This window comes from Gymnogyps californianus, chromosome 2 (genome assembly GCF_018139145.2).
Source record: "Gymnogyps californianus isolate 813 chromosome 2, ASM1813914v2, whole genome shotgun sequence".
Classification (NCBI taxonomy): domain Eukaryota; kingdom Metazoa; phylum Chordata; class Aves; order Accipitriformes; family Cathartidae; genus Gymnogyps; species Gymnogyps californianus.
In genome coordinates, this window is record NC_059472.1 from 85,151,272 (window position 1) to 85,177,305 (window position 26,034).

Consider the following 26,034-nt stretch of genomic DNA (forward strand, 5'->3'; position numbering starts at 1 on the left):
GGACATCCTACATATTCACCAATTAACGATCAGTGTAATTGTCTCTCATACAAGATATTTAAAGATAACACAGTCTGAAAGACTTCCTTCCAAGGAATGCCAGAACAGAGAGTAGTGTACAAGAAGGAACACAGCAAGCTTCACATGGATTGTGAAAATCTATCATTCAAGCATCACACAAATAATGACTTAATAATGTTTTAGTTATGTTTCTTGACAGTGAGGTTGTAAAGATGTGTTCAAAACCTCCTCAAGAAAAGCCTTCTGATTCACAAAGGCTGCCTTCAAAGTTTCAAATTTATCTTCAGTTCCCAAGTTACATAGTTTACAAATTTTTACATCATACACTACTAAGTCTGGTGCACAGCCATTTTGTGAACAGTGCTTTTAAATAAATTAAATCATTGTATTCAAAAAATGAAAATACAGTAGAAAGATGATACCTGAAGATCGACTTTGTTAAATCTCTTGAAACTCAGGTGATTACAGGATGCTGTACTGCAAATCCAAGAGGTTTCACATGAGCTTTGACTATATTTTTTTTTACTCTGTGTAAGGTCAGGCTTATAAAGGTGGAGAAATAATACAGGAACTTTTTAATTAAAATTGTCATTGTCTCAAATTCTGTGAAAAATGCGTCAACATTTATGGCAAACGAAGCATGGAACAGCACTGTGAACACGATGGTCGAATTGCTGGGTAAGTAAGTATTCTGCCTCAAATTGCTGGGTAAGTAACTATTCTGCATCAAAATCTTTTCAGTGTCAGATATGGCTAAACATTTAAAGTATGGTTCTACTGTGAAAAGAATCTGTCAGAAAATAAGTGTTTCTTACTCCGGAGATCTGCTTCTTGTGTTTGCTCATGTGACTGAAAACATCAGACTCTATTCCAGCTAGTTACATTCATTTGATCTGCAAGGCTGGCTACATAGACATGATTGAGTGTGCTTACTTATGTCTCTGGCAGCATGAACATAATTGTTAATTAGTTTCCAAGAACAAAATCTTAATTGCTGATAAAGATTCTGTATCAAAGCACAAGTGAGCAGTTTTGTTCATGACAGCATTTGGGTAACATGAGTTCGCTATGTCTAGGCTTCAGACTACACCAAGCACTGTGAACGTTTAGTATGTTAGATTAGAGCCGCAATAAAAATTAGAGTGCTTCAGTTTGCTTCACATTTTAGAAATTGTGAACAAACATTTCAAATGCTCACTGTGAAGAAAAATTGAGAAAAAACATTAGAAAGACAAACTATGGGGAGCCAAAAGAAAACTTTCTTCCATATCCACCCCAAGCTGGCAGGACATCTGCTCGGTGCCCTCCATCTGGGTGTGTCTAATTAGAGACTACCTGGAATAGGCTCTCAGAGAGCTATTACAGAAACAGCTCTGCAGCAGATGCAGCTTCAGTCCCTAAGGGCTGAAAGATAAGGCTGCAAGAACAAGGGGACCACTGAGCAATGGGAATATCGTATTGCCTTGTGCGGTAGTTCTGCACAGCGAAATGCTTCCAGAAGAGCTAAATATTGCTTGCACTTGGCATTTACATGAAATCCAACAGGGAGTGATGATTACACAGACCAGCAAGTACAAAGACAGTGAAACAACACACTGAGACGTAATAAACACATGCAGTCCCATACTGATAGTTCTGATGCATCACAGTTTAGACTGATGTGGTACGGGTTTCTTTTCTCCCCCCCCACCCTTTAAACTACTATTTTCAGGTTTTACTATCACCTCCGTTTCAAATCATATTCAGCTGAAATTTAACACAGAACTTATCCGTTTAGTTTCCCACACTGTGGCCAAAAAATCCCCTTAAAGATAATTTTCAGAGGTTAAACAAATTACAGTACAGCAACAGGGGAAAAAAAAAGTTATTTTTCTCTTTTTCTAGCTTTTGTTTCCTGCAAAAGTATCATGCTTGCCTAGCATAGCACTCAGTGCTTTCCACAGAGTGAAACACAACATTCAGCATCTTTAGATAACTCATACTAGTGAAAACCAGAGGCTACTTCTGTTTTACTGCAGATGCACTCATGTAAAACTGCTGTATGTCAGAGAGCTCGATTCCTTATTTACCTTTTGCTGTTGATACTGATCCTAAAACTCCTTCACTTTGTAGGGCTTGCAATAGGGAAGAAAGAGCTGGGGTCTGGTGGAGCCCCGTTTGGGGCAGCCACGTACGTGGTATGGGTTGGCTCATGGCTTATGGCACAGTGCCAGCCACAGAGCTGTCCAGTCACCTTCACTGCTGTCCTCAGAAGAGCCACCATCAGCCCTGCCATATTGTTAAAACACAGCCATGCTTTTAAAAACACAAACCATAACAGGTATAACGTCACAAAATTTATACCTGCTATCTGAGCTATTTTGGTTTTGTTTTGCTTACATAATACCTGCCATTGCCTGAGGCTTTCAGGCTATGTTGTGTGTCTCAGGTTCCTCACTCTGGCTTTCATCCCCTTTGCACAGCAGAGGGAACAACGCCCAAATGGAGCTGACTGCGAGGTCCTTTGCAGCCTGGCTCCCAAACACTTCTACTCTTTGGCCTCCACAACAGCCTGTCTAGTGCCTGGAGCCAGCTGTGAATAGACACTTCCAGATACTCACCTTTTGGGCTGACACCAGATGTGGACAGCTGAATAAGGTCCTCTGTAAACATCTGGAGGACCTGTGGCCAGTTGCAGTTCCCTTGGCCAGAGAATCACTCGCTTCATTTTACTTGAGTCTTTTGCATTTGAGCATTATAAATTTCCTGCATAAGAGGTGATCTGAATACAGTGTAATATAATCCATTATGGAATTGTAAATATTAATGATATTTTTACCTACAGCAATGGCAATATTAACTATATTCTTAGGAAGAAAAATATATTCCTCCTTCAGGTTAGGCTAATTTCAATTAGAATTCAATGCAGCTTCTCGGTATTATCACCTGCCTTTTACAGGCTCAGTAGGGTTTTCAGGCATAGAAAGGTGATTTGTCAGGTTCTTACTGGTAGCTTAATAAAACTGTGAATTAGTGAAAGCCACTGTAGTGAGTAAATTTGAAGACAGTTGGAGATCAGTAGCCTCAGCTTTGACCCTACAGTGCATCCATCCAATATCATGAGGGTGAGCAGAGCTCAGCAGTCTAATGACAAGCGCAGGAACGCATTAAGGCAGTTGGGACTGGAGGCACATAGATGAAATAGTGAGTGGCTTGCAAACCACTTAGTTATGCTTGTGCTTTTAAAATATTCGAGGCACGTGGAAAAAAGGGTGTAATTCTAAGACTCTTCTAGAGGAAAAGAAACCCTACTTTCTCCGCTGGTATTTGTCACGTTGTCACGGTTTAAGCCCAGCTGGCAACAAAGCACCACGTGGCTGGTCACTCACTCCTCCCCCTGGTGGGATGGGGAGGAGAATTGGAAGAAAAAGGTAAAACCTCATGGGTTGAGATAAGGACAGTTTAATAGGACAACACAAGGAGAGAAGAAGTAATAATAACAATAATACTAATAAAAGAATGTATGAAGCGAGTGATGCACAATGCAATTGCTCACCACCTGGATCCCAATGCTCAGCTCGTTCCTGAGCTGCAATCCCTCCTCCCCCTGGCCAGCTCCCCCAGTTATATACTGAGCATGATGTCATATGGTATCAAATAGCCCCTTGGCTAGTTCGGGTCAGCTGTCGTGGCTGTGCCCCCTCTCAGCTTCTTCTGAAAATTAACTCTACCCCAGCCGAACCCAGGATACATGTGAGAGAGGCTAAAAATACTGGGAGATGTCTATGCAACACCCCACCCCAAATCCTAGAAATACTTAATATTTGTGAACATTTTAACTATGTTTACAGATCTGCAATTACATACCTCTTGCACACTAACATCTGGGATAAAAGGCTGTTTACACTTCTGCTGGGAACTCTGCTGTTAAAAACATCTTGATACACAGAACAGATATCATGCAGTCTCCAAGCCGATCTCAGACCTCATTCTTAGAGCACAACTGCGTCTACACAGAAGTTTGCAATAGCCATGTTTCAAAACAGAATCAATCTTCACCTGAGATTTTCATTATAAACATTTCAAATGTTTAAAAGTCTTTACAAGGCTTTGCAATGGTTTTTGACCTTGGGAACACAATCCTAAACACTATTTGAATTTTGGAGGGTAGAAAAATCACTGAAAAAATGAGGTTCAGCTTAATCAAAGACATTTCCAAACTTGTGCTGAACAGCTTCACCACGAACTTCTCTGAAAAAATACTTAGAAAGGTGAAAACATTTTGTTTTGAAACTTTCATGCTTTGATTCCAAAACGGGTAATTTTTTTAGGTGACCCTAATCTTCCGGGTCAGTGAACTAAGAAAAAACAGTTACTTGTACAGACCTACTTGTATGTCATAACTCTTTTTATTTGCATGTCACAAAAAGAAATATTAAAAGAAAGGTAAATAGTTTTTACATACATCTCTGACTCCCCAACAAGATTAGGTCCTGATGACTCTCTAGGGCAACAGCATATGTATTTCAAAACATAAGCATAGATTCGTGAAAGAAGAAAATACAATGTCAGAGTGTGGTCCCCAGATAAAAAATGGACAAGAAAGGAAAATGAAAATTCTGCTCACAAGTTAAAGATCTGCTTTAGGAAAGGGACCAGTGGCAAAAGCGAATATATTGTACATTACCAAGGTGTGACATGTCATTTCTTATTGTACAAATGTAAACGAAAGGCACAGTGAACGTCTTCTTAAAAAAACAAGTGTATGAAAAAAAGCATCTTTAAAGGTCATCAGCCTTTCATATGGCCTGTGGCCAAAAAAAGAGAACAACACTGAATGTTGTATGTCACCATAATGTGTAATTTAAAACTGTTTTGTACTAAAGTACAGGTGAGAAAACATCCCTTAAGACAAAGAGTTCTGACAGCAAATGGCTGACATGCTTATATTATTTCCCTCATCTTAAATACTACTGGCAGAATTTTCCTCAGTATTCTTAGTTTAATAAGCATGTAATCAGTGTGGGTCATCTGCTATTCTACATATAGTATGGACATTTTAGACAAGCAGTATTTTAAAATTAAAAGCTGTATGCTTTAAATCTATTTTCAAGAAGTATTTCAATATGCTTGAAATTAATGTTAAGATTAAACAATACATTGGTTTGCAGAACTGGGGCATAAGATCTGTAGGAATACTTGGAAATTTGCTGAAATGTAGAACTAATATACCAAGACAGTGGAAAAATGTTCAGAACTGATTTGAACATCTGTAAAAATAAAAGTTTGTAGGAATTCATCAGCCTAGTGGAAGATATGCTCTTGGCAACTTTTCCAATTGTATTTATTTTCTGAATATACTGCTACATGCAGTACTCCTCTTGGTTTTACAACAGCTAGTCTCACAAAATTATCTGGATTGGAAGAATCCTGTTCCTTTTAAAAATATGGTGAGCTTTTTCGGAAAATGGGGTTTTTTTGTTTCCCATAGGTAAATAACAAAATAAAGTATATTTACTAATGTACACAGGTAAGATCATATGTCTCATGTGGAACTGGAGAAACAAAATACAGAACCGCAAACAAAATAAATAAACAAAATGAATATGGGCCTGGGAGTTCTGGCTAGACTCCATTTCTCATATTGCAGTACTACTTCATTGTCAGAAGGGAGTCCCTAAATGCAGGCGGGAGATTAGAGGGAAAAACAGCCAAGGAGAAAAATGAGGTTCTTAGTTGTTCAGATTCATAAATCTATCCAAGAGCTTGAGTTTATCTATTTCTGCATATGGGAATACAGTTGCAGTTCTGTAACTCTGACATTGTTTTACCTTAAAAATGAAACCCTGTCAGATTATCTTTTGAATGAAAAATTTGAAAATTGCCATGGAAAAAATTAGTTCTTCACAGTAGACTTTCAGTAGATAGTATTTGGTGTTCTGCAAATTGGAATACAGTGTCAGACTGTGTGTAGCTCAGGTACCTATTAAAAAAAAAAAAATCAAAAAACTGGGAGCCGCATTTTTTTTCCCCAGATGTTAGAAAGCAAACACATATCCAGGTATCAAACAGTTAAGATTAAATATTGGTACCAAGAGAAATAGTTGAATATGGCATTCTATTTGTCTAGTTTGGATGAGACAGAGTACAGTATAGATGAGCATATAGTACAGATCGGATTTTAAAGGCATGCCTATGGTTTATCTTCCTGATGATAAAAATGAAGATATTTCTAACAGTGAAAACAGTACTTGCTATTCTCTATCATATAAACTTTATGACAGGGTTAAGTATTCACTAGCACAACGTGTGAAGGAAAAAAACAAGAGTGCATGACCTCTGAAACTTATGCCAGTCACCAAGGAGGGCTGCCACGCTCCCATACGGACATCTGCCTGTTACCACTTGAGAGCTGAAATGTGCTGAGACAGACGTGTGTGCAATATCGGAAACATAGGGGCACATCAGCTCTAGGTTATACCAAAGAAAACACCCAAATTTGTGAATTTCTGCCTTTTTATCTGAGTATTTAAAAGCTAGTGTTGAAAAACACTTCTCAGAAAGCCTATGTAATATTCTTACTTCATATCTGCATGGTCCTCACGAATGCGGTATCCCAGCCGTTCCAGTACAGAAACGATATATATTCAAAACATCTCACTCCCCCAGATGTTTTGTCAGAGGACTTCTGAGCAGTTTCAGCAGGAGCTCTGCACCGAACCTCACCTGCATGAGGGCTTCAGGGAGTTTTTTTCTGGGACTTCCTTTGGCTTCTTCCTCCCTGTCCTGAGTTCCCACTGCCACCCAGGATGGCTCTCCCTCCTCCCTTCCAGGCTGCTCAAGTGTTGCAAAAGCTTACACTGATCAAACAGTGGCAGTAGAAGTTACTCCCTCTTCATGGAGAGTTATCCCTGGGTAAAATGATGAATAACAGGCCAGGTCAGGATTTCCACTCATGAATCCTATTACATTGCTCCATGGCCCAAATATTTTGGGTAAGCACAGCCTTGGATCCATCTAAAATATGAATGAAAGCCTGGCTTCAAGCAAAATCTTTAAGAACATGACTACTCAGCAAATCACTTAGGCATCTGGTTAATTTAAAGAACCCTTTTAAAAGTACTGAAGCCAACCAGACCAAATAACTATACATAAAAGAAGGTAATTGGGAATTATTATCGGAGTGACTGAAGGATATATGGTAATATAGTAGGTAGTTTCATTTCCTTTATGCATGGTCATTCCTTCATCATGTTCTTCTGTTCCTCATCTGTAACCAAAAATTTAGGGGCATAACTGGTAGCCAGAAAGCTCTGAGGAAAAATCTAAGCTATAACACAGTAACTTTCCTTACCTGCTCATTTTCCCAGCTGTAAAATGTAAGCAAAAAACATTTATTTGCCTTCCCTGCTGTCACTGCACTATGGACAAACAAATCTTTATTACCATATTTAAAACAATTCTTCTTTGAGAAGAAGTTCTCTTATTTGAGAATTCTGTGGCATCACCGACTTATTTAACACCAGTGACTACAATACAGCCTTCTCCTGATGTCACTCAAGGTGTACATGGCTATATATATACACTTTCCAAATATTTCACTTGTAATCTGTTTTTTAAAAAGAAACAGGTTGAAAAATGATTATTTCCTTAATTAAAATACCTTAACTTTGAAAAAAAAGAGTAAAATCAGACACTGACACCAAATTCTCTCTCTAGCAAGGCTGCAGCATTCTTTTTTTTATTTTAATTTTAAGCTCTTGTAGCTTATTCGAGGGCTTCTTTAATACCTCAATTGTATTGCAACGCATTATGTTCTTAAACAAGATAGAAGACAAAAAAAGACCAGTACAACATGCAAATGAATTGTAACCATAAATACTTGCATAAATACAGGTATTTCAATATTTGTATGGAACAGCTATGATACAGAAAATTCTAGTTAAGGATGATACAAAATGCCTAACTCTCCACTTCATGCTGTTGAAATGATCAAGGTAGAAACTCCACAATTCTTACCAGATAGGAGTTTGAATCATGTACTTGTTACAGTTATTCTGAGCCTGCTCTGGGATTTTTTTCTCTTGATTTGCATTTCTCTCTCTATTTTGATGATCAAAATCACTTGCCTCTGGAGACCAGATAAAAAGCAATGCTTAAGTTGGCACCAGTGGCCAAAAAAAAGAACAAAAAACAGACTGAGGAAAGATAAAATTCAAATGGTAAAGACAGACCGTATTTGACTGTTGTCCAGGTTGAAGTGCAGTTTCACTCTTCTTCGACTGTAGTGAGGATTCTGTCCTAGAAATTTGTCTTTCTTTGCCAGCCCCCCCACATCTGCTTTATGTTTATTCATAAATTCTAAAACCTGTGAGATAAGCAAGCCTTGATATACATAAAATCATGAACTTGTGAAATATCAAAGCTAAAATTAAATGCACTAAATATGGCCTAGATATCTTGGAACTTATTGCTTAGCTCATAAAAAAAGGAGTTTTGCATGTCTTAGGAAAATATTTGCTTAACATTTGTTGTGTCATTGTTTTACAGATGAATCTACATCTGTTAAAATCCAAATCCAGGCCTACATATCAACTATCTAAAGTTTGAATGTATTCAGTATTCAGGGACTTTTGTCTACCTTCTGAAATTTCTAAATAATTTACAGTACAAGGTATTGATTTTGCCCAAAGATCAAGAGTGGTAAGATCTGCAGAACAAAATTCTATCCTAATCCCAAATAAAATAAAATAAATTAAAAGAAAAAAAAAGGATGTAGGTTATAAATACATTATCAGACAGCTGGACCTTCATTTTAATCACTGAAATGAACTGGAGTCTTTTTACAGCTGGAAGTTGAATCGTGCCACAAGAATTCTACCTATAGTTGCTCAAACCATTCCATCTTCAACCCTGTTTCAAAATTAAAATAAAACAAAATACTGGAACATATTATGTTGCTGACTTTCTATAACTTGATTATGTCCTGACTGATTGCTCAAGACAAAGCTACAAGAAACAAGTATGTCACTCTTCCTGCAAAATGTCAATAAGAAAATAACAACAACAACAACAACAACAATAATAATATGATCATAATAAACCTCCAGACCCTAAATGCCACTTCTTTTGACACACATACACATAATCAACGGTAGGAGGAGATTTTCCAACTATCAAAGCCTGTCAGGCTTTCAGTACTACATCAGTCGGAGGCTGGATACAGATCTCTAGTTACTGGATGACAATGAGGCACTTTTCAGCCATTGTAATTTAGGTCTGAGAGTCAGACAGCGAACAGCCACACAACTACAAAGGTTTGTTAAAAAAGCTATCAAGTGGATTTTAATAGTCCACGCACAGTCTTTCCCACATACATAAAGACAGACAACATGGTTATCTTAACTCACTAAACTAATCATGCTCAGATTTTTTAATAAGCATTAAACTCTTATCCTGTTATTCACCTATGAGCTGCTTCCTAGCTTTTTATTCCATATTTTTTCTATTCCTTAACTTATTTTTTTTCCTGACTTCTTCACAAACATATTAAAAAAGACATACTATTTTTTAAGGTGAATTTCCCTCAGTTCCCTTACACATACACTCTCATCTGTATGTGGTAACATACATGCATTAAGAAACAAGCTCTGCAATGAATATTCCTTATCAGTTTTCACCATCTTCAAGACTACACCTATAAAATGAGAAGTAACATTACACGGTGCTTTTATACGCCACTACAGTGCAGAGATACTGAGGGCATGAATCATAAAAGGAGCCGCTGCAACACGCAATAAGCCCAGTAGCAGCTTTTTTCTACCTGGTGTTATTTAGATGTCTAACAATAAGATCCATACAAGTGAGCTTATTAGTGAAAAGGTGCTGTAGCCTGTAAGAAATACCAACGAGAAAAGTTGTATCCTAGATACCTTCTTTCCCAGAAATTATTTACTGGGAAAAAACAATTTAGAACCCTTTTCTGTATTAACAGCTTAAACCAACCTTATTCTGACAAAATGTAGAAGCAGATGATGTTCTCTGCTGAATGCCCAGTGGATGCATGAGATACAGATTATTTCAAGTCACTCTTCTGTTATATGGTGGTTGAATGCTTATTTCCTACCTCTTAAGTGAATGCTCAGGCCATCACTTTCTTGAAAAAGGAGGAAGCTGATCTGTTTTATATAGGTTCATTAAATATTCATCAGGCCAAAAAAAGGGAGAAGAGAGAAAGACTAAGAAAGGCTCTCGGGCCTCTGGTGGTTAAAACATGAGGACGGGGTACTCAAAAAAGGAAAGGATTAAAGCTGCATCTGCAGCATCTTATGTGAGTTTTCTACCTACCTCACTGCAAAATCAAAAATATGTAACCTCTCCTCCAGCCACATTTTGCATGGGATGTAACTCTGAACTCTGAAAATGTCACTGACTGGCTTCCGAAAAAGAATTAAGTATATCTACTTTATGATTTCTGACAGTGCTTAGGCATTAATTGGCATCTAGCTGCTCAGCAGTGTAAAGTTCAGATGGTTCTGTGCGCAAGCAGATTGGGGATAGGCTTAGGTGACATTTTAGGCACCCATGGAACAATTTTATAGAAATTTACTTTTTTCCAGGTTTGGGCAGGTACTAAGACACTTCATTTGGAATCAGACAAACAAATCCATGTGGACATCTAACCCTGCATGGCATACCCCAAATCACCTACTATAGTAGTGCCAAATTTGATCTGTGTCTGATCTGGTTGGGCTCCGGAGACATTGCTCCAACTACCTGGCCAAATTTCGAGAACATTTTGGTTCACATTTATAATGTACGCCAGCAAAATTTAGGTGCTTATACATTAGGGATGCTCAGCATTGCTTGAGGAACTTGGTGATACAGCTCAAGCTATTAAAAGCTATTTGGGAGTCTAAAGACTGACTACGGTTTTCAAAACCATTTACATGCGCTGCACTTAGTGATATCAAGAAAAAAAACCCACATGATGCTTATAAAACTCTTTCAGCACCAAGTTACCTTTACAAATCTGGCCTGAGAATGTGCTGATGAAAAACATTCACTAACGAGATTTTACTAACAAGTCTAAAACCTCTACTGTTGATAAGAGCAGTACCGACATGAGGTACACTGTGTCCACAAGTAAGTCAACACTCGAATCATAAAACACATTTGCAGTGTGGGCAGGGAGGCTCATATGGGCTTTAATGTAGGCAGTCTGGGTAACAGTAGCACTGGAAATGAACCATTAGGACATCTCTGCAAGGTAGCTGGTGAATTAGTATCCCAAAGTCCCTTGTACTATGCTGCCATAAAACCTATCCTGTTGTCACTGTTACTGTCCCCTTGTGCTACCCAAAGTAAATTGATAAAGGTGGCTAAAATATAAAGCATCCAGATTGTAGTATAGGTATCATTGAACTGCCACAACTTCAGCTCTACAGTAAATCAGTAGGATGTGCTGGTGCAGTTCTTATCCCATATCTTTCCTTTAAATCAGCAGTTCAGAGAGATCTTATTGCTGTGCAGTGGCCCAAAGAAAGGTTTCCTTCTTTACAACTTGCCAGTTCAATTACCAGCTTCATAGGGATTTTGGAATTTAAGGAGCTGATGCCTTGCTGCCATCTTTTGATTCAGGCAGGCAGTCTGACATCTTGACACCTTTCAGGTCATTTATGAAAGATTTTCTTCAGAAGGAAAGGCTAGAATTTGGTTTTGTTTATTTGTTACAAAGAAAAGCTGATGTGGGAACTGATTATCCAACATTTCATGTTGGAGCAATTCCTAGTACACCAGTGTTTGAATCTGGGTTGTGGCAGATAAAAGCAGCAATTTACGTATGTTCAGCCACTGCCTCCCCCTCCACAAATGTTAACAGTTCCCCTCCTTATTCCCCCACTAGTATTGCAAATAAAACTATCAAACACAATTCTTTAGTATATCATAGTAAAGCTATTTTTTCTACTCAACCAGGGGAAGATTTTTTTCCCCCCCCTGCTGTATTAGCAACTGGATGATCTTTTGAAGGCACACAGGATCATCCACTGTTTGAACAGCAAGGTGCTATGTCTCACTGGATTATGCTCAGTGATTAATATTGGTTTAGGACTTAAAATCTGTGAACAGAGGATTCATTCAGAATCACATGCAAGAGCCATGAAAGAATCCCAGGACTATCAAACATCTGCTGAAAACTGTCTGACAGGGTTTGGTTTGTGTTCAGGCATGAGGTGATATGGAGTGAAAGCAGCAAGAAAAAGTGGATGAATTTGGAGCTACTGAACCAGAGAAGCAGCAAGTGGGGCTGATAATTTCAGCATCTGTGTCTGTATCATCTCTTGCAAGACCATAAATTGCAGGCTTGAGTACTTGAACCTGCCCTTCAGGCATCTTTCTCATCTGAATTCTCTCAAGACTGTTGAAAATATTGATTACTGTTGCCCTATCACTAAAAGGACAGCAGAAATAAAGAGAGCTCAGAGGCAAGTAGTGAAAGTGATTGAGACATGAAAAGTTTTCCACACAGAACTTTAAAGATTTCATCTGTTTAATTTAGAAATGAGACAAAAAGATGTGGCATGATAGAGATGTATACAGTAGTTAGGACTATACCAAAGCTAAATCATGTGTTCCTATTCATCTTTTATCTTCCAGACTGAAAGTCAAAAATGTTAAAAATAGGAAAAGGAAATGCTTTGTAGAATGACATGATCAATTTAGGGAAAGTACAGTCACTAGACCTAACAAAATGGGGATTAGAGAAATATTTGACATGCATGTGAACCCAAACAACAACCTTTTTTAACAGTTAGAAAATAAATAAGTAAATTGTGCTTGGATAACACCTACTCCCAAATAGACTGCGACATGATAGTCTGCCTAAAAGTGTGTTTAACTTTCTCCTAGCCTCTCCTTCTGGCCATTTACAGAGACAGGAGAATAGATAAGCTTCTAAGGTAATGTTCCTACAATATGGAAATCCTAGCTATATAATTATCTTATGTTTCAGATAAGTTAGGATACTCCTTTAGATCAGAACAAATGGTAAAATTGATGCTTGCTGTACTAACAGCAATAAACACAGATGGAAGATGAAGGATATGATGAGGAGATACTCTCTAGGTGTAGATTTCCTGAGCTGGTTATTATTGGATTGGCTGTTGGGATTCATATTATCCTTTACCAGTTAGAATCTCTATCCCCAAAACATCATGCCAACCTCAGTGGGATGACTAGCAGTCAACAAACTATTTCCAGTGAAAATCATCAGTTGTGAACAATTGTGTACCAAGATGCAAATGGTTAATTGAAATGACACCTCTGAGAGTATCTGTAACAACATTCTCTGTCAATGACTGGTGCAGACTGATGTGTCAGGCAGTTGTTGCTGGAGGTCCCCTTGCCTGCTGCATGCTGTTTCCCTGCTCCCTCAAGATGGCTCAATAAGAATACTCATACCTTGAGTGTCATGTATTTATACATTAGTATGCTTTAAGCTTGTTATGAAAATAAAAGGATGGTCCTGAGGTTTGTTAACAGAAATGATAGCAGTCTCTTTAGCAGTGCCAATCTGAATCAAGTCCAAGGCAGTATTAAAGGTGTTACATTTCTCTCCAGTAGCTCCTGGAATGAAATCTGAACAGTCTGTAAAGCTTTTCTTCTTCCTCTGTTGTCATTCTTTACTTTCACACCTGTCTGAAATCAGCACCCCCTCTATTTCCAGTCTTCATCTCTCTAACCCTCAATGATTTCACTTTTACTGCTGGCTTCTGCACAAAAGGTCCCCAGACATAACCGGCAAGTAAGAATGTCTGGACAGTAGAATTTTGCTTTACTAGGATATTTCAGATAGTTTTGGCCTTTCACTTCATCCTGCTTCACTCCAGAAAAAAATTATTTGCACCCTCCAGTAAACAATATTGGCACTGCTGAGTTTTTAGCAAAGAGGACAATTTCTTTCATTTCCATTGGTCTTCTTCCTACTTAGTTATGACCTGTTTAGCTTGCAGGCTGACTAGCTTGTCTGGGAAGCATGGCAACCTGCCTTGTCATCAACTGCATGGCAGAGAAATTAGGGAACAGACAAACCTGCCAGGTTCTCAGCTCCAGAGAAGACTGCCTGGCCTACAGGTTCCCAGCCAGCCAGTGCTTGGCTTGTCAGGTTGGTATAAAGAATGCTTCGCTACTAATTTGGGAACCACCTGTTTAATTTGCCAGTCACCAGCTAACCTGGGGGATGACTCATCAGGCAGCCATCTGTTTTTTCATAAAAAGTTTTGACAGAATTACATATTTGCGTCTTTCAGTTCCACAGAAACTTAGCAAAAATGGCTCTGGTGGAAAGGTTTCAACCAGCTCTGTCGGGACCCTTGTAGATCAAAGGCTGGAGGGGCGTCAGGCTCGTGTTCCCAAAAGATCTTTAATGGTTCCTTAGTTAGGAAAAACCTACAGTGTATGGGATAGACATTGGGCTGGTTTGCCCATCTATGCTGTTCCTTACTACAAATAAGGAGAAATGTTAAATATCTAGGATTCATTAAATCCAAGGTCGACAGAGAGATACACCTACTAATTGGCTGACATGTCACTTAAAGATACTCTAGTATGTGCTGTTCCTCATTCTGCAGATATTTTTAGACCTCTGTTTTATGTAGATTTTCTTTTCCTAAGGTATTATTTTTATCTGCAGTGTCTTTGCTGTAGACTTTATAGGATTCTCTAAACAGAGAATAATTTGTCCTTAACGGAATATTTGTGATCAGTGATTTTTTTCTCTTAGCTCTTGTTAAGCCAGATTCTCACAAACACTTTTCTTATCACTCCAGGCCTTCCTAGGATTACATCTAATTTGCCACATGGAGTTATTTCTGCACACAGAATTAAAGCCCTTAATCATATTTGGTTTAGTGACTCTCATTTGCTTAGCAATCGTGAGACTATTTTGCCTTCTGTTTTGTCCTCCTCTAGGGCTGATGATGACTTGATTGATTCACACAATCCATCAGTGACTGATTTCTTAGACCAGTTATCTTAGTGCAGAATATCACTCATGTCTTCTTTTATTATTTTGGTTTACTGCAGAGTTATACACAAAAATGGGGGAGAAGAACACTAGATATGCACACACTGTCCATGCAAAATATCCGTACAAATCCATTTAAATTTTGGCTTGTTCTCATTACCTGCAGTGTCTTTATGAGAAGATGGCTAGGACATGATTACTTGTCATAAATGAAGAGCTGCCTTGTGCCAGTGAAACCTTGCACTTGTTTCTTCTGTGAAAAATTATAAATACAAGTGAGCTTATAAGAAAAAAATAGCTCAGTGGCTGGAAAGCAACTTTAAAGAAAAATGATGTTCATAGCCATGCAAGCAGTAGCTTGAAAAGCAGCTTTTATAAAACATATTTAATGTTTACAGTCACTCAGTGGCTGAGAACAGTAATACTTTTAAAATATGTTTAATGTTTAAAACCACTTGGTGGCCAAAAGAACAGCTCTTGCTGAAAAGATATTTAATGTTCAGAGTCATTTTGTGGTAAGGAAAAAGCAACTTCTTGTTAATTTTTAACATTTACAGCTGATCAGTGGCTACTAAAACAACTATCAATGCAACATGTTTTATGTTTGGAGATGTTATGTGCCTGTATAAAAACAATTCCTACATCTCTCAATACTACACTAAAACATGCCAATACTTTTCCCTCAGCAACAGTATCATTGACAAAAAAATAACAAATAATCCCAACAACTCTAATGTAATATATCTTGAACCTAAAGATGATTATGCAAACCACAAGACTGTACCAATAATTACAAAGCTTCTCCTTATATACTAAAAGAACTAATATTCAGCACCATTAAAAAGACCAACATATACATTTAGAGCAAAACCAAATAGCTTAATTTTAATAATGAAAGTATTGGTTGGTTAACCTAACAGAGGGGTCTGCATCAAAAGACTTGGGTGTGATGAAATATAAAATGTTATTTGATTTACACTACTGAGTTGGAGTAGAGTCATTGTGTGGATAGGAACATAATGGATTTATCTGCTGTGACATGAGTTTTTAACTTTGCCCACTTCCAGTTAAACTCAATAAAGTAGGCCTGGATATACATGAAGTAAGACTCAAATGCTTTGCATGAATTCAGCACTAATACTGACATTTTGGGACTGTGAAACCAGCTAGCAGAAAACATTTATCCAGCATCTCACCTTTTTAACAGCAAAAGCTTCTCAGATATTTTGCTGTATGCATGTTTGTAGGGTCCTGTCTGTCACAGCTTTCATTTTACATAGATTCTCCCAGCTAACAGTATTTGCCAAATTTCCTTGTTTTGCTGACAATTTCCAACAGCCAGGGTGTATGAAATGAAACTCATAGTGAGTATGACAATAGCCGCAATCCTTTAACCAAGCAAGCCTTGATTCTCTGCATTGTTTTCTTCCTCCCTTTTGATCTAAAAGGGTTTTGTCTGTAAGGTTTTTCACAGTAGTTGAAGCTGCCTAGGTTGCCTAGTGATCTATCATAATGTCAAGAAACACTTTTGTTTCAAAAGCTTTTACTGCCTACTTGTAATTTTCTCTCAACATCTCAGTGTTGGTTTTTTTGGGTTGTTTTTTTTTTTTTTTGTATTTTTGTGCAATGTCCCTTATACATGGGAAAAAAGTCTTTGACAAAAGGCTAAGCAGCCATAACCTGCCTTTCCTTCTGCTCCTTCCTTGAAACTCACCTTTCTCTACAGTGGCTATAAAACAGTCTGCTGATCAGTGCAGTAGCTGTTGCTTTTCACAATTAAAAAGTGAATCAAAAAGACAAGATCTGTAATTAACAACGCAGTTCTAAATGAGAAACCACTGAAACATCAGCTGTGATGGGTAAACTGTCATTTGACATAGCCTCAGGATGGAGAACTGAAAGACAGGGATGGGACATGAATTTTTCTGAAAAGTGGTCTGTATGACCTAGGGCACCAGGTCTGACCCAGGTGATGGACAAATTTGTACACTCTGTAATAAAGTACCACATTAGAGCACATGTGGATATGACCCTGTAAGGGGGGGGATTCAGTACAGTTTTGTGAAGGGAAGCCGCTCTTCGCAAAACCTGTTAACACCATTGGGTGAACCAGTGAGTGTATAGCTCTAGATTACTTGCACAGATAAACAGTATCTAAATTTCCAAAAGCTTTCAGCAAGGTTCCTAAGCAAAGGCTCTTAAAAAAAGAAAAAATATAGATTAAGAGAGAACAGCCTTTTCTAAGATAATATCCAAATAAAAATAGAAATCAATTGGTAGGAATAAATTGATCGTCTTTATACGAGAGGGGGGTTGCCACTTGCATCTCACCTGGATCTGAACTCATAGGTTGCCAGTAAAAGAGAATATATAAGCAGATGACAACCTGACAAAATGAAAGCTTGACTGCAAAGCATTACGGGGAATCTTAATGTAACAAGTAATTGGGGATAGGGGATTTCACACTGAGAAATACAAAGTAAGAGGCATGGGAAAAAAAACACCTTATCAGTACTTTCACAGTGGTGGGTTGTAGCTCAGTTACCTATTAACTCTTGATCTTGGGATCACTGTAGAAAATCCTCCAAAGTTTTCATCTCAATGATCAACAGCAGACAAAAAAGGGAAAATGATTGATGGGAATCATTAGACAAGGAAAAGAGAATAAACAAGAGAATAAACAAGAATATTCAAGATATTTGTATCTTGAATACGACATCCAATTCCCACCATTGCCTCTACAGACTCAATGACACCAGAAAAAAGCATGGAGATCAAGGTGGAGCTGGAGGGGCTGCAGACAGGGACTGAGAGATCATACTGCCAGTTATCTCTCCATGAGTGTGTGTAATACCATTCAAAAATATCTCTGGCCTCTACAGATTCCCAAAGTAATATCTTCCTCAACAGCCTGGGTATGCTTTTGGAAGTCCTTAAAAATATATCGCCAGAAGCTAGGAATCTATATCAAGGGAAAGATGGCTCAGTATTTGCTCCAATGCCTTATAGTCCTTCCTTCCCCAGCCTCTGCTCAGTGTAAGCTTCAGGCTAAACTCAGGCACACAGTACTAGGCTATGCCCAACCAGAGTGCAGGTTCCTACCCACCAGTTCATCAGGTTAGTTTTCTACACATTGTAATCCTTTCACGTGAAACTACATGGATGGATATATTAAACATATGTTCCATTTGTGAATGTATATATATAAGCCTTTGTCAATGTTTAAATATAAGCCAATGTTTAAATATAAGCCAGTTAAGTATTCACATCAGAAGGAAAACTGCCAGAAAATGTATAGAGACTATTTTTAGGCTGTCAGTATCACGGGAAGCAAATCCGTAACACTCTTCAAGTAGCTGCCTTGCGCCACAGAGGATACCAAGTACCAACTTTCTAGTATCATTGACCATTTTAGTGTTACGATGTAGTGTTATAACTGAGGCAGTTTCAAATAGAATATTCAGGCCTAATCAGTAATGCAGCTATTTAATGTGAACATATTCCATTACTCGTTAATTAATAACCAAAAAGGCAGAATAATTGCCACAGTGATCTGAAGTTTGTAGAGCCCCCCTAAGCAATAAAGAGTTTATCTAGTGGAAAGGTATGAAATGAAATTGCCTAGGAAAGAACATATGGAATCTACATGTTATGGAATTGATGGGTTTAGTACAGCCCTAGCTGGTCTGTGTATAAGCATAGAGGAATAATGGAAAGACCTTCCTTTAAAAACAATCAGGAGACTGTGACAGTAGAAGTTATAAATTTGTCATGTGTAATACATATGATCAATTAAAATCAGCATAGTCAGTGAAACAAATGCATGAGAAAGGCAGATGCATTTCTGTGCACATTTTTATGTGAAAATATATGAAAACTTATAATAAGATCTTTCCTTGAATGTGTGTTTAACGCTGGTATGCCCCTGCTCTCAGTCATCTGGACTGATAGCTTTAATAAGGGGATAACCTTGGTTTAAACTCACCGTATATTTGCATGCTTACATGAGCTATATTGCAACAGAAGTTGGCACAGCTGCCAGAAGCAACAACAAAGTTGATTATACTTAAGGACAACATATTTTGCTAATACTAACTTACAAATGGGGAAATTACAGCCCCCTTTTCAGTCCTCATACATAAATTTCCATTTCTGGTTTGTTCTATAACTTGGAACTCTGATTAAATCAAGACTGTATTTTCAAGTAAAGATATTGATAAAACCAATCCAATATCAGAAAAAATATATTAGGAGTCCAGCCCTTAAGCTTTTATAAGTCTCTTATTAGGCATAGGATAACAGCATAGCAATCTCTGTTCTTAGAATATCAGTTCTGCATTGTAATCTGACTCCATCTGCTGAGTGTCTCTGCAGAGAATTTCACATCATTGTCCTTTCCAAAATAAATTCTTCGCCATAAAGTATTCTGCACCTCATTCATTATGTGAGCAATACACTGTCAACTTTGGAGGTACCAATATCCTTCCGCAGCAACACAGAAACTATGCACACTTAGAAAGTATCAGAAATAATGGAAGTCATAGAAGGGTACAGTAGCCTGTGTGTTACACCAGTCAGTAACCAAGGGGCTTTTCAAGAGATCTTTTTTGTTTATATCTGTGATTGACTGTCTTCTCCATCATACATGAGCAGATTACAGTGCATGTATGGAAGAGGCGAGGCTAGCTGGCCATTCAAGCCTTTTGCACAAAACAGGTAGGTGTCCTAGTTTGTAGTGGGCTTAAATTAGAGTTTTAGAACACACTAAACATCCTGCTAACATTTTTTTCTTAGTAAAAAGCATATGAAGGAATTTGACTCCCAGTTAGGAATGCACCACTAAGTAAAAATGGCAATCCTAAAATTATCTCTTCTTCAGAAAAAGCTAAAAGGTATACATTACCATAATCTTTTTTAAGGAGTGGTATTGATTAGAGGGAAAAAACAAATAAACTCCAGTGTACAGAAACTGTAGAAGAAACTTCAATATAACTTCAAAATGAATTTGAAGGGAAAAAGTAAATTTCCACCGAAAACATGCATGGAAAATAACACAACAAAGTTCTTAGAAAATCTACCATGAAAAACTTGAGTATGACAGATATGTCTAAATCATATTTATGTGCAGAAAACCAGATATTGAGGATCCTACAAATTTCCATCTTTCTGTACCTTTTCCAGTAAAAAATCACCAAGGTCCAGGATAAAGTTGATGCACAATTTTATTATAACTCTGTGACTGGAACTCCGAATCCAGGGATGAATGCTACGGCATTTTTTCAGCCACCAAAGCTTCAGCAACAGCAATTAGTACAAAGGCCAGAGATGTTAGAAAACCAAGAACAGTGCAGCCATGAAGATTTCTAAAATGTGTGTAAGGGGTCTGAAGGACACTTTTCTTCCCAAGACTTCCCAGCCCCACGCAATCCTTTCTTACGGCTGCAGACTGTGGTACCTCAAGGGTGTTTTATACAATACACTTCATTTCACTGTCCAAATGGCATATATACTGTGTGTTTACATTAGGTGTTAAGTCTTGAGGATTTTATTAGCTACTTCTCTGCCCCTCTATTCCCCTTTCAACATGAACTCTGGCATTCATATTTTGCTCCTTATTACCGATAACCTTAGGATAAACTACCAAACTGAGTAAACCTTTGCATGCGAGTGTCATGCAACAATAAAAGACAGCAAATCACTAGTCACAAAAGCTTGTCAGGCTTACAGAAATGACTAGTAAGGGGCAGAAAAAGTCATGTTGTAGTGGTTTTCCCACAATGGAAACAGTGTGCATGAGTGTAGTTCATAATAAATACTCTTGCAAAAATATAGTAAGTGAAGTTTAGGACATTTGGGAATTGAAAACTGGCAACTAGAAAATGAAAATGTAAAAAAATAGATGAGAGGAAGAGTTTATCAGTGTTTTTGCCTAAGCCAAGACAACCATATGCTGCACCAGCTAAAAAATCAAAGTGATTTTCAAAGTCAGCCTCAGGCAATGGTAGGTCTAGGCATCTTTATAGGTGCAACTAAATGGTACTGATGATAGGGAGCAGTAGTTTTAGATCCTCTAAGAAATTTGTGCTTGCATAAGGTAGCAAAATCATAGATAAGAGAGAGCAAGAAAGTGGAGAGACCTACATCGGAGAAGGCACAATCTCCTGGCACATCACAGGCGACAGAAGGCATTTCTGGATATTTTTGCTGCAAGACAACCCAACAGCAAAATTTTTAATCTGCTTTAGTAACCACTAATTGGAGTTTAGGCCTCCATTTAGGGCACTATTTCCTTGCTTTGACTTTTCTGATCAATCTTCATCCATCTTTTATTTTTCTTAGAGAGGAAAATAAAAACTGTTGTGAATAAATCTTCTAGAGGTAGTGAATGTGACTGAATAAAGTGAAGATCAAGAGGATGCATTCTTGCCATGGCATCTACTGCTGGTTTTCCAAAGGAGAATAAATTGAAAAGCATTTCTTTTAAAACAGTGTATGCATGACACAGCATACTCAGTTGTGTCTCATTTAGTCATGCAACTCCCAGTCAATGTAAAAGCCACAATGCATGTCACACCTTGAAGAGAGTTTCCCATGAAATAAAACCACTGTTAGCATTTTGTCTGCTACTGCACACACATATTTAAGAAAATAAGAAAGGAAGACGGAGGGAGAGCAACAGAGTGAGAGAATGAATGCATGCACTGCATTCCACTGTGTAAATAACATTATTCATTATTATTTTGCTGATTTCTCTCTGATCAAGTCTTAAAAACAATTTAACAACTAACTATAAATTCACTGGTGAGAAAATTTTATTCTGAACTTGCCACAGAAATAGACTTGTGTTGTGGCTTAACCCCAGCCAGTAACTGAGTACCACACAGCCGCTCGCTCACTCCTCCCCCTCCCAATGGAATGGGGAGGAGAATAAAAAAAAAAGGTAAAACTCGTGGGTTGAGATAAGAACAGTTTAATAACTAAAGTAAAAAAAAATATAATGCTAACAATAATAATAAATATATTTATAATTTATATTTATTTATATTTATATATAATAATAATAATTGTAATGAAAAGGAATATAACAAAAAAAAAGGAAAAAAAATAAGAGAAATAAAACCCAAGAAAAGAGAAGTGATGCACAATGCAATTGCTCACCACCTGCTGACCGATGCTCAAGCAGCAATCCGCCCCTCCTGGCCAACTCTCCCCTGTTTATATACTGGGCATGACATTCTATGGTATGGAATACCCCTTTGGCTAGTTCGGGTCAGCTGCCCTGGCTCTGCTCCCTCCCAGCTTCTTGCACACCTGCTTGCTGGCAGAGCATGGGAAACTGAAAAATCCTTAACTTAGGGTAAGCGCTCCTTATCAACAACTAAAACATCAGCGTGTTATCAACATCATTCTCACACTAAATCCAAAACACAGCACCGTACCAGCTACTAAGAAGAAAATTAACTCTATCCTAGCCGAAACCAGGACAACTTGAAAATATAACAAATGTTTTCCATCTATAAATAATATAGCTGTAAATAATATTACTAGGCATCTCTATAGGGGCAACAACAACAGTGCACCTATATAGTGAATCTATAGATGCACCTATATAGGTGACTATAGTGAACTCATCTCTACGCTCATATGAGATTAATGTGATCATCTCTACATGTCTACTCATATCACATTTTATCACATTCTACCAATCTTTATCACAAAATTTAAAATACTACCTCATTAATTCCATATAGCAACTTGTGTAGATAGCTAGTGGCCTCCCAGATTGTCTTTCAAAACATCACCATCTGAGCTGCATAGCTGAAGGGGCAACAGGATCCCTCTGCACATTTCAGAGTCAGAAAACTTCTGAAACAGTTAGCAACTACAGGGAGTATTAAATGACTAGTACTGGCTTGTGAAGTACTGGGAAAAGACAGCTTAGGAGAGAAAATGGCAATAAGCTGAAACTAGCACTGGGAAGTTAAAGGCCTACCGGCCCAGAATGAATTAATTTCTGCGCCCGCAGGGAATCCCGAAGTGCCATCTGGCAGCAGGACACAAGCAGTGTGCTTGTGTTGCAAACACACTGCTCAGGACCACTGCAGAATCAGCCATCAGGCAGAGACCCGAAGGGCCCATTTAGCCTATTCTCCTGCTCCAAAGCAGGATCAATGCTCTTTATGTCTTTCCCAGCAAATGTCTATCATGTTGTGAAAATTCTTGAAACAAAAACCTATTCCAGTGCTTCAGTATCCTTACTACAGTCCACCTTTCTTTGGAGAGAAAATGATTCTGTCCCCTGTACACTAGCTTTTTGAAAACTTACCATGTTTCCAGTCAGCCTTCTCTTTTTTTTTGACTGAAGAATCCAATGCACTCAATATTTTCTTGGACATTAGGGTTTTGAGACCTTCAGCCAGTCTTGCTGAGCCTCTCTGACTCCCATTCTTGCATTGTGGAGAGCCAGGTGAGGGCAGTTGTTACTTTCAGCACCCACAGTGTAGCAGGACTTGGATAAAGATTGTCCCCTAATTCATAATTAGGGCATCATGCAAGTGCTGTAGGAGTTTAACAGCCACAAAGACAAGAACAGTAAATGGCAAGATGCTGTTGTACCATCTAATTCTGTACAGCAAACAGCGTAAACTAGGAAGAGAGGGGAATGCACTTCTTCATGTGAAATAACAGGTTTGGGAGTACACAGAACCCCTGGACCTTAGCATACCTGCTTTGAATATCTTTTTTTTTTTCCTCCTCCTGTCCTCAGACTTAAAGTCACAGGCACTCATTTTGCAGGAGAATGAGTTTCTAAATAAGCAAATAAAGCCAAAACAAAACTGTAATCTGTATATTTCTAAGCACAGAGCGAGACATTTCTGATAATAAGTTTAGAAGTTAGATTTTGCTTTCAGCTTTCTCTTTCTTTCCTCAGCAGGAAATGCACATTGAGACAATTAAGTAATATGCAATTAGTTATCAAGTGTTTAAAGCTTCTTACTCACCCACTGGAGACATTTCTGGGACACTGGCAACATAAGGCCCATCCAGGAACTTTGGCTCATTATCATTAATGTCCTGCACTTTGATGATGAACTCTGATTCAGGCTCTAGGGGTTTCTTGGTGTCAACATCCACAGCCTGAGCCCGGAGTGTGTAGAAAGGTTTTTCTTCTCGATCTAGGCTCCTTATGGCATGAATGTCTCCTGTGGTCTCATCAATGGTAAAAACTGTGCCAGCACCATCTCCTGAAAGGGTATATTTAACAGTGCCCACTCCCTTGTCCAAGTCAGAATGAAGCTTGAGAACAAAAAGAAAAAAAAAAAAGGAGGAAAAGAACATTAATGGTTTTTCTAGGCTGGAAGACAATTTTTTTTTTTTCTCCTTATGTAATAAAAGGCATTAGAGGAACCAATTTCATAAGTCCTTAACTGCCTCTAAGTGCATGGAAAAAATGTGGGTAGCATGTTATCTAATATTTTTATCCCCATCTAGTACCCAGCACAGAGAGCATTTCAAAATTCTACCTGCTTTCTCCCATGAATACTGTTCACTACTAAAACTGCAATGAAGCAGGGCTTCAGATTTGTTATAAACTGAAATTTAAGACCAAGGATGGAAAACCACCAATAACCACATCAAACAAACACGAGATGACATGAGAGAGTGTCAAAAGCTTTCACAGGCATTTGGCTTACAGAGAAGTAGAAGGGAAGTATCTAATTTTCATTTCACACACAAGAGCTTGATGGAATCCTAAACTCAAAGTCAAACCTGGTTTAAAAAAGACAATATACACCTCTTAATTACAGTAAATGCTAAACAGAACTAAAAATACTACCTTTTACACAAATATTTGATCGCTTGTTTCTGTCCTTTCTGAGATAGTCACATTGTGGACAGTGTGAAGCTAGGAGTTCTCTTGCTCATTGGAACAATACAGAACTCAGTGATTTCTGCCTTAACTCAATTATTTCTGCCTTAAATACCAATATACACATTTTCTAGGCTATTAGTATGTTAAATCTCTATTTCTAATTTGAAAAAAATATGTGAATACAAGTTCTTGGACTTTTTTGTCCATTTGATCAGTGTCTATACTACTATAATGTGGCCTTAAACACTGTTTCAAATGCAGGAATTTTTGAAATTGAAATACAGTATGATGAACTTCTTTCTCAGATGCCTTTATCTGTTTCATGATCATCCTTTAAATACATCTAAAAGTTTTGAATAGATACTCAAGGTTACATCACTGACGCTGAAATAGCTTTTAAAATATTCGCCCGCTTGTCCCATCTAATGAGGACTAAAGAGATCTACTATAATGGACACAGGTTGGAATGGAGTTTTCAAGAGTGAATTCCCTTAAGCAGTATAGTAAAGCGATTATGGATATAGGCTTTATTTACATGATGTACTGCCCAAGGTGAAACACAACAGAGGAAACAAGGGACATGAAAGGAGATTATGTAGAAAATGAATTACTGAGAAACTAAATGGTTTTGGTAATGGGGCAAGAAGCTAAGCTACAGAGAAAGAGGTAAAGGCAATTATTAACATTTATAGCTATTGCCTTAAAATTGAGAATAGGTCCTTGTGACTGTGGAAGAGGTCATGGTTTGTGGGACAGAGCGAACATGAACATAGTCTCTTCTTTGTCTACTTTTTCATCTCATCATTCCTGCTCAGTGAATATACTAGATTCTGATCTTTCATCTAGCTGCCCCCTGCATGCAATTTTAAATTATCTCTCCAGTCCGAAGTAAAGCATTTTGCTTCTTGAGCACTGGTTCTCTGTGGAAAGATTCAAAGGAAGTTAATTCTTTTCCTCCTGGAGTGTTAAATATTTCCTTGCTTGCAAAATGAAAAGATAATGCCGCCTGAGATAATTAATGTCTATTTCTTCCTCATCATTTTAATTTAAGTGGCTCACAAGCTTCCTGCTGTTCCATTATACCTTGCTCAGTTAAAACTTAGTATTTTCCTTCCATTATCACATCGAGGCTTAC

The 26,034-nt window shown here is 37.9% G+C and overlaps 1 protein-coding gene across 2 annotated transcripts in view; it reads right to left on the minus strand.

Moving 5' to 3' along the window:
- CDH12 (cadherin 12) overlaps positions 1–26,034 on the minus strand; it is a 160,121-nt gene that overhangs the window by 101,735 nt on the left and 32,352 nt on the right. For both annotated transcript variants that reach the window (XM_050890728.1, XM_050890727.1), the window contains exon 2: positions 24,028–24,322. In XM_050890728.1, coding sequence (XP_050746685.1) covers positions 24,028–24,322 — 295 coding nt within the window. The remainder of the gene's footprint in view (positions 1–24,027; positions 24,323–26,034) is intronic.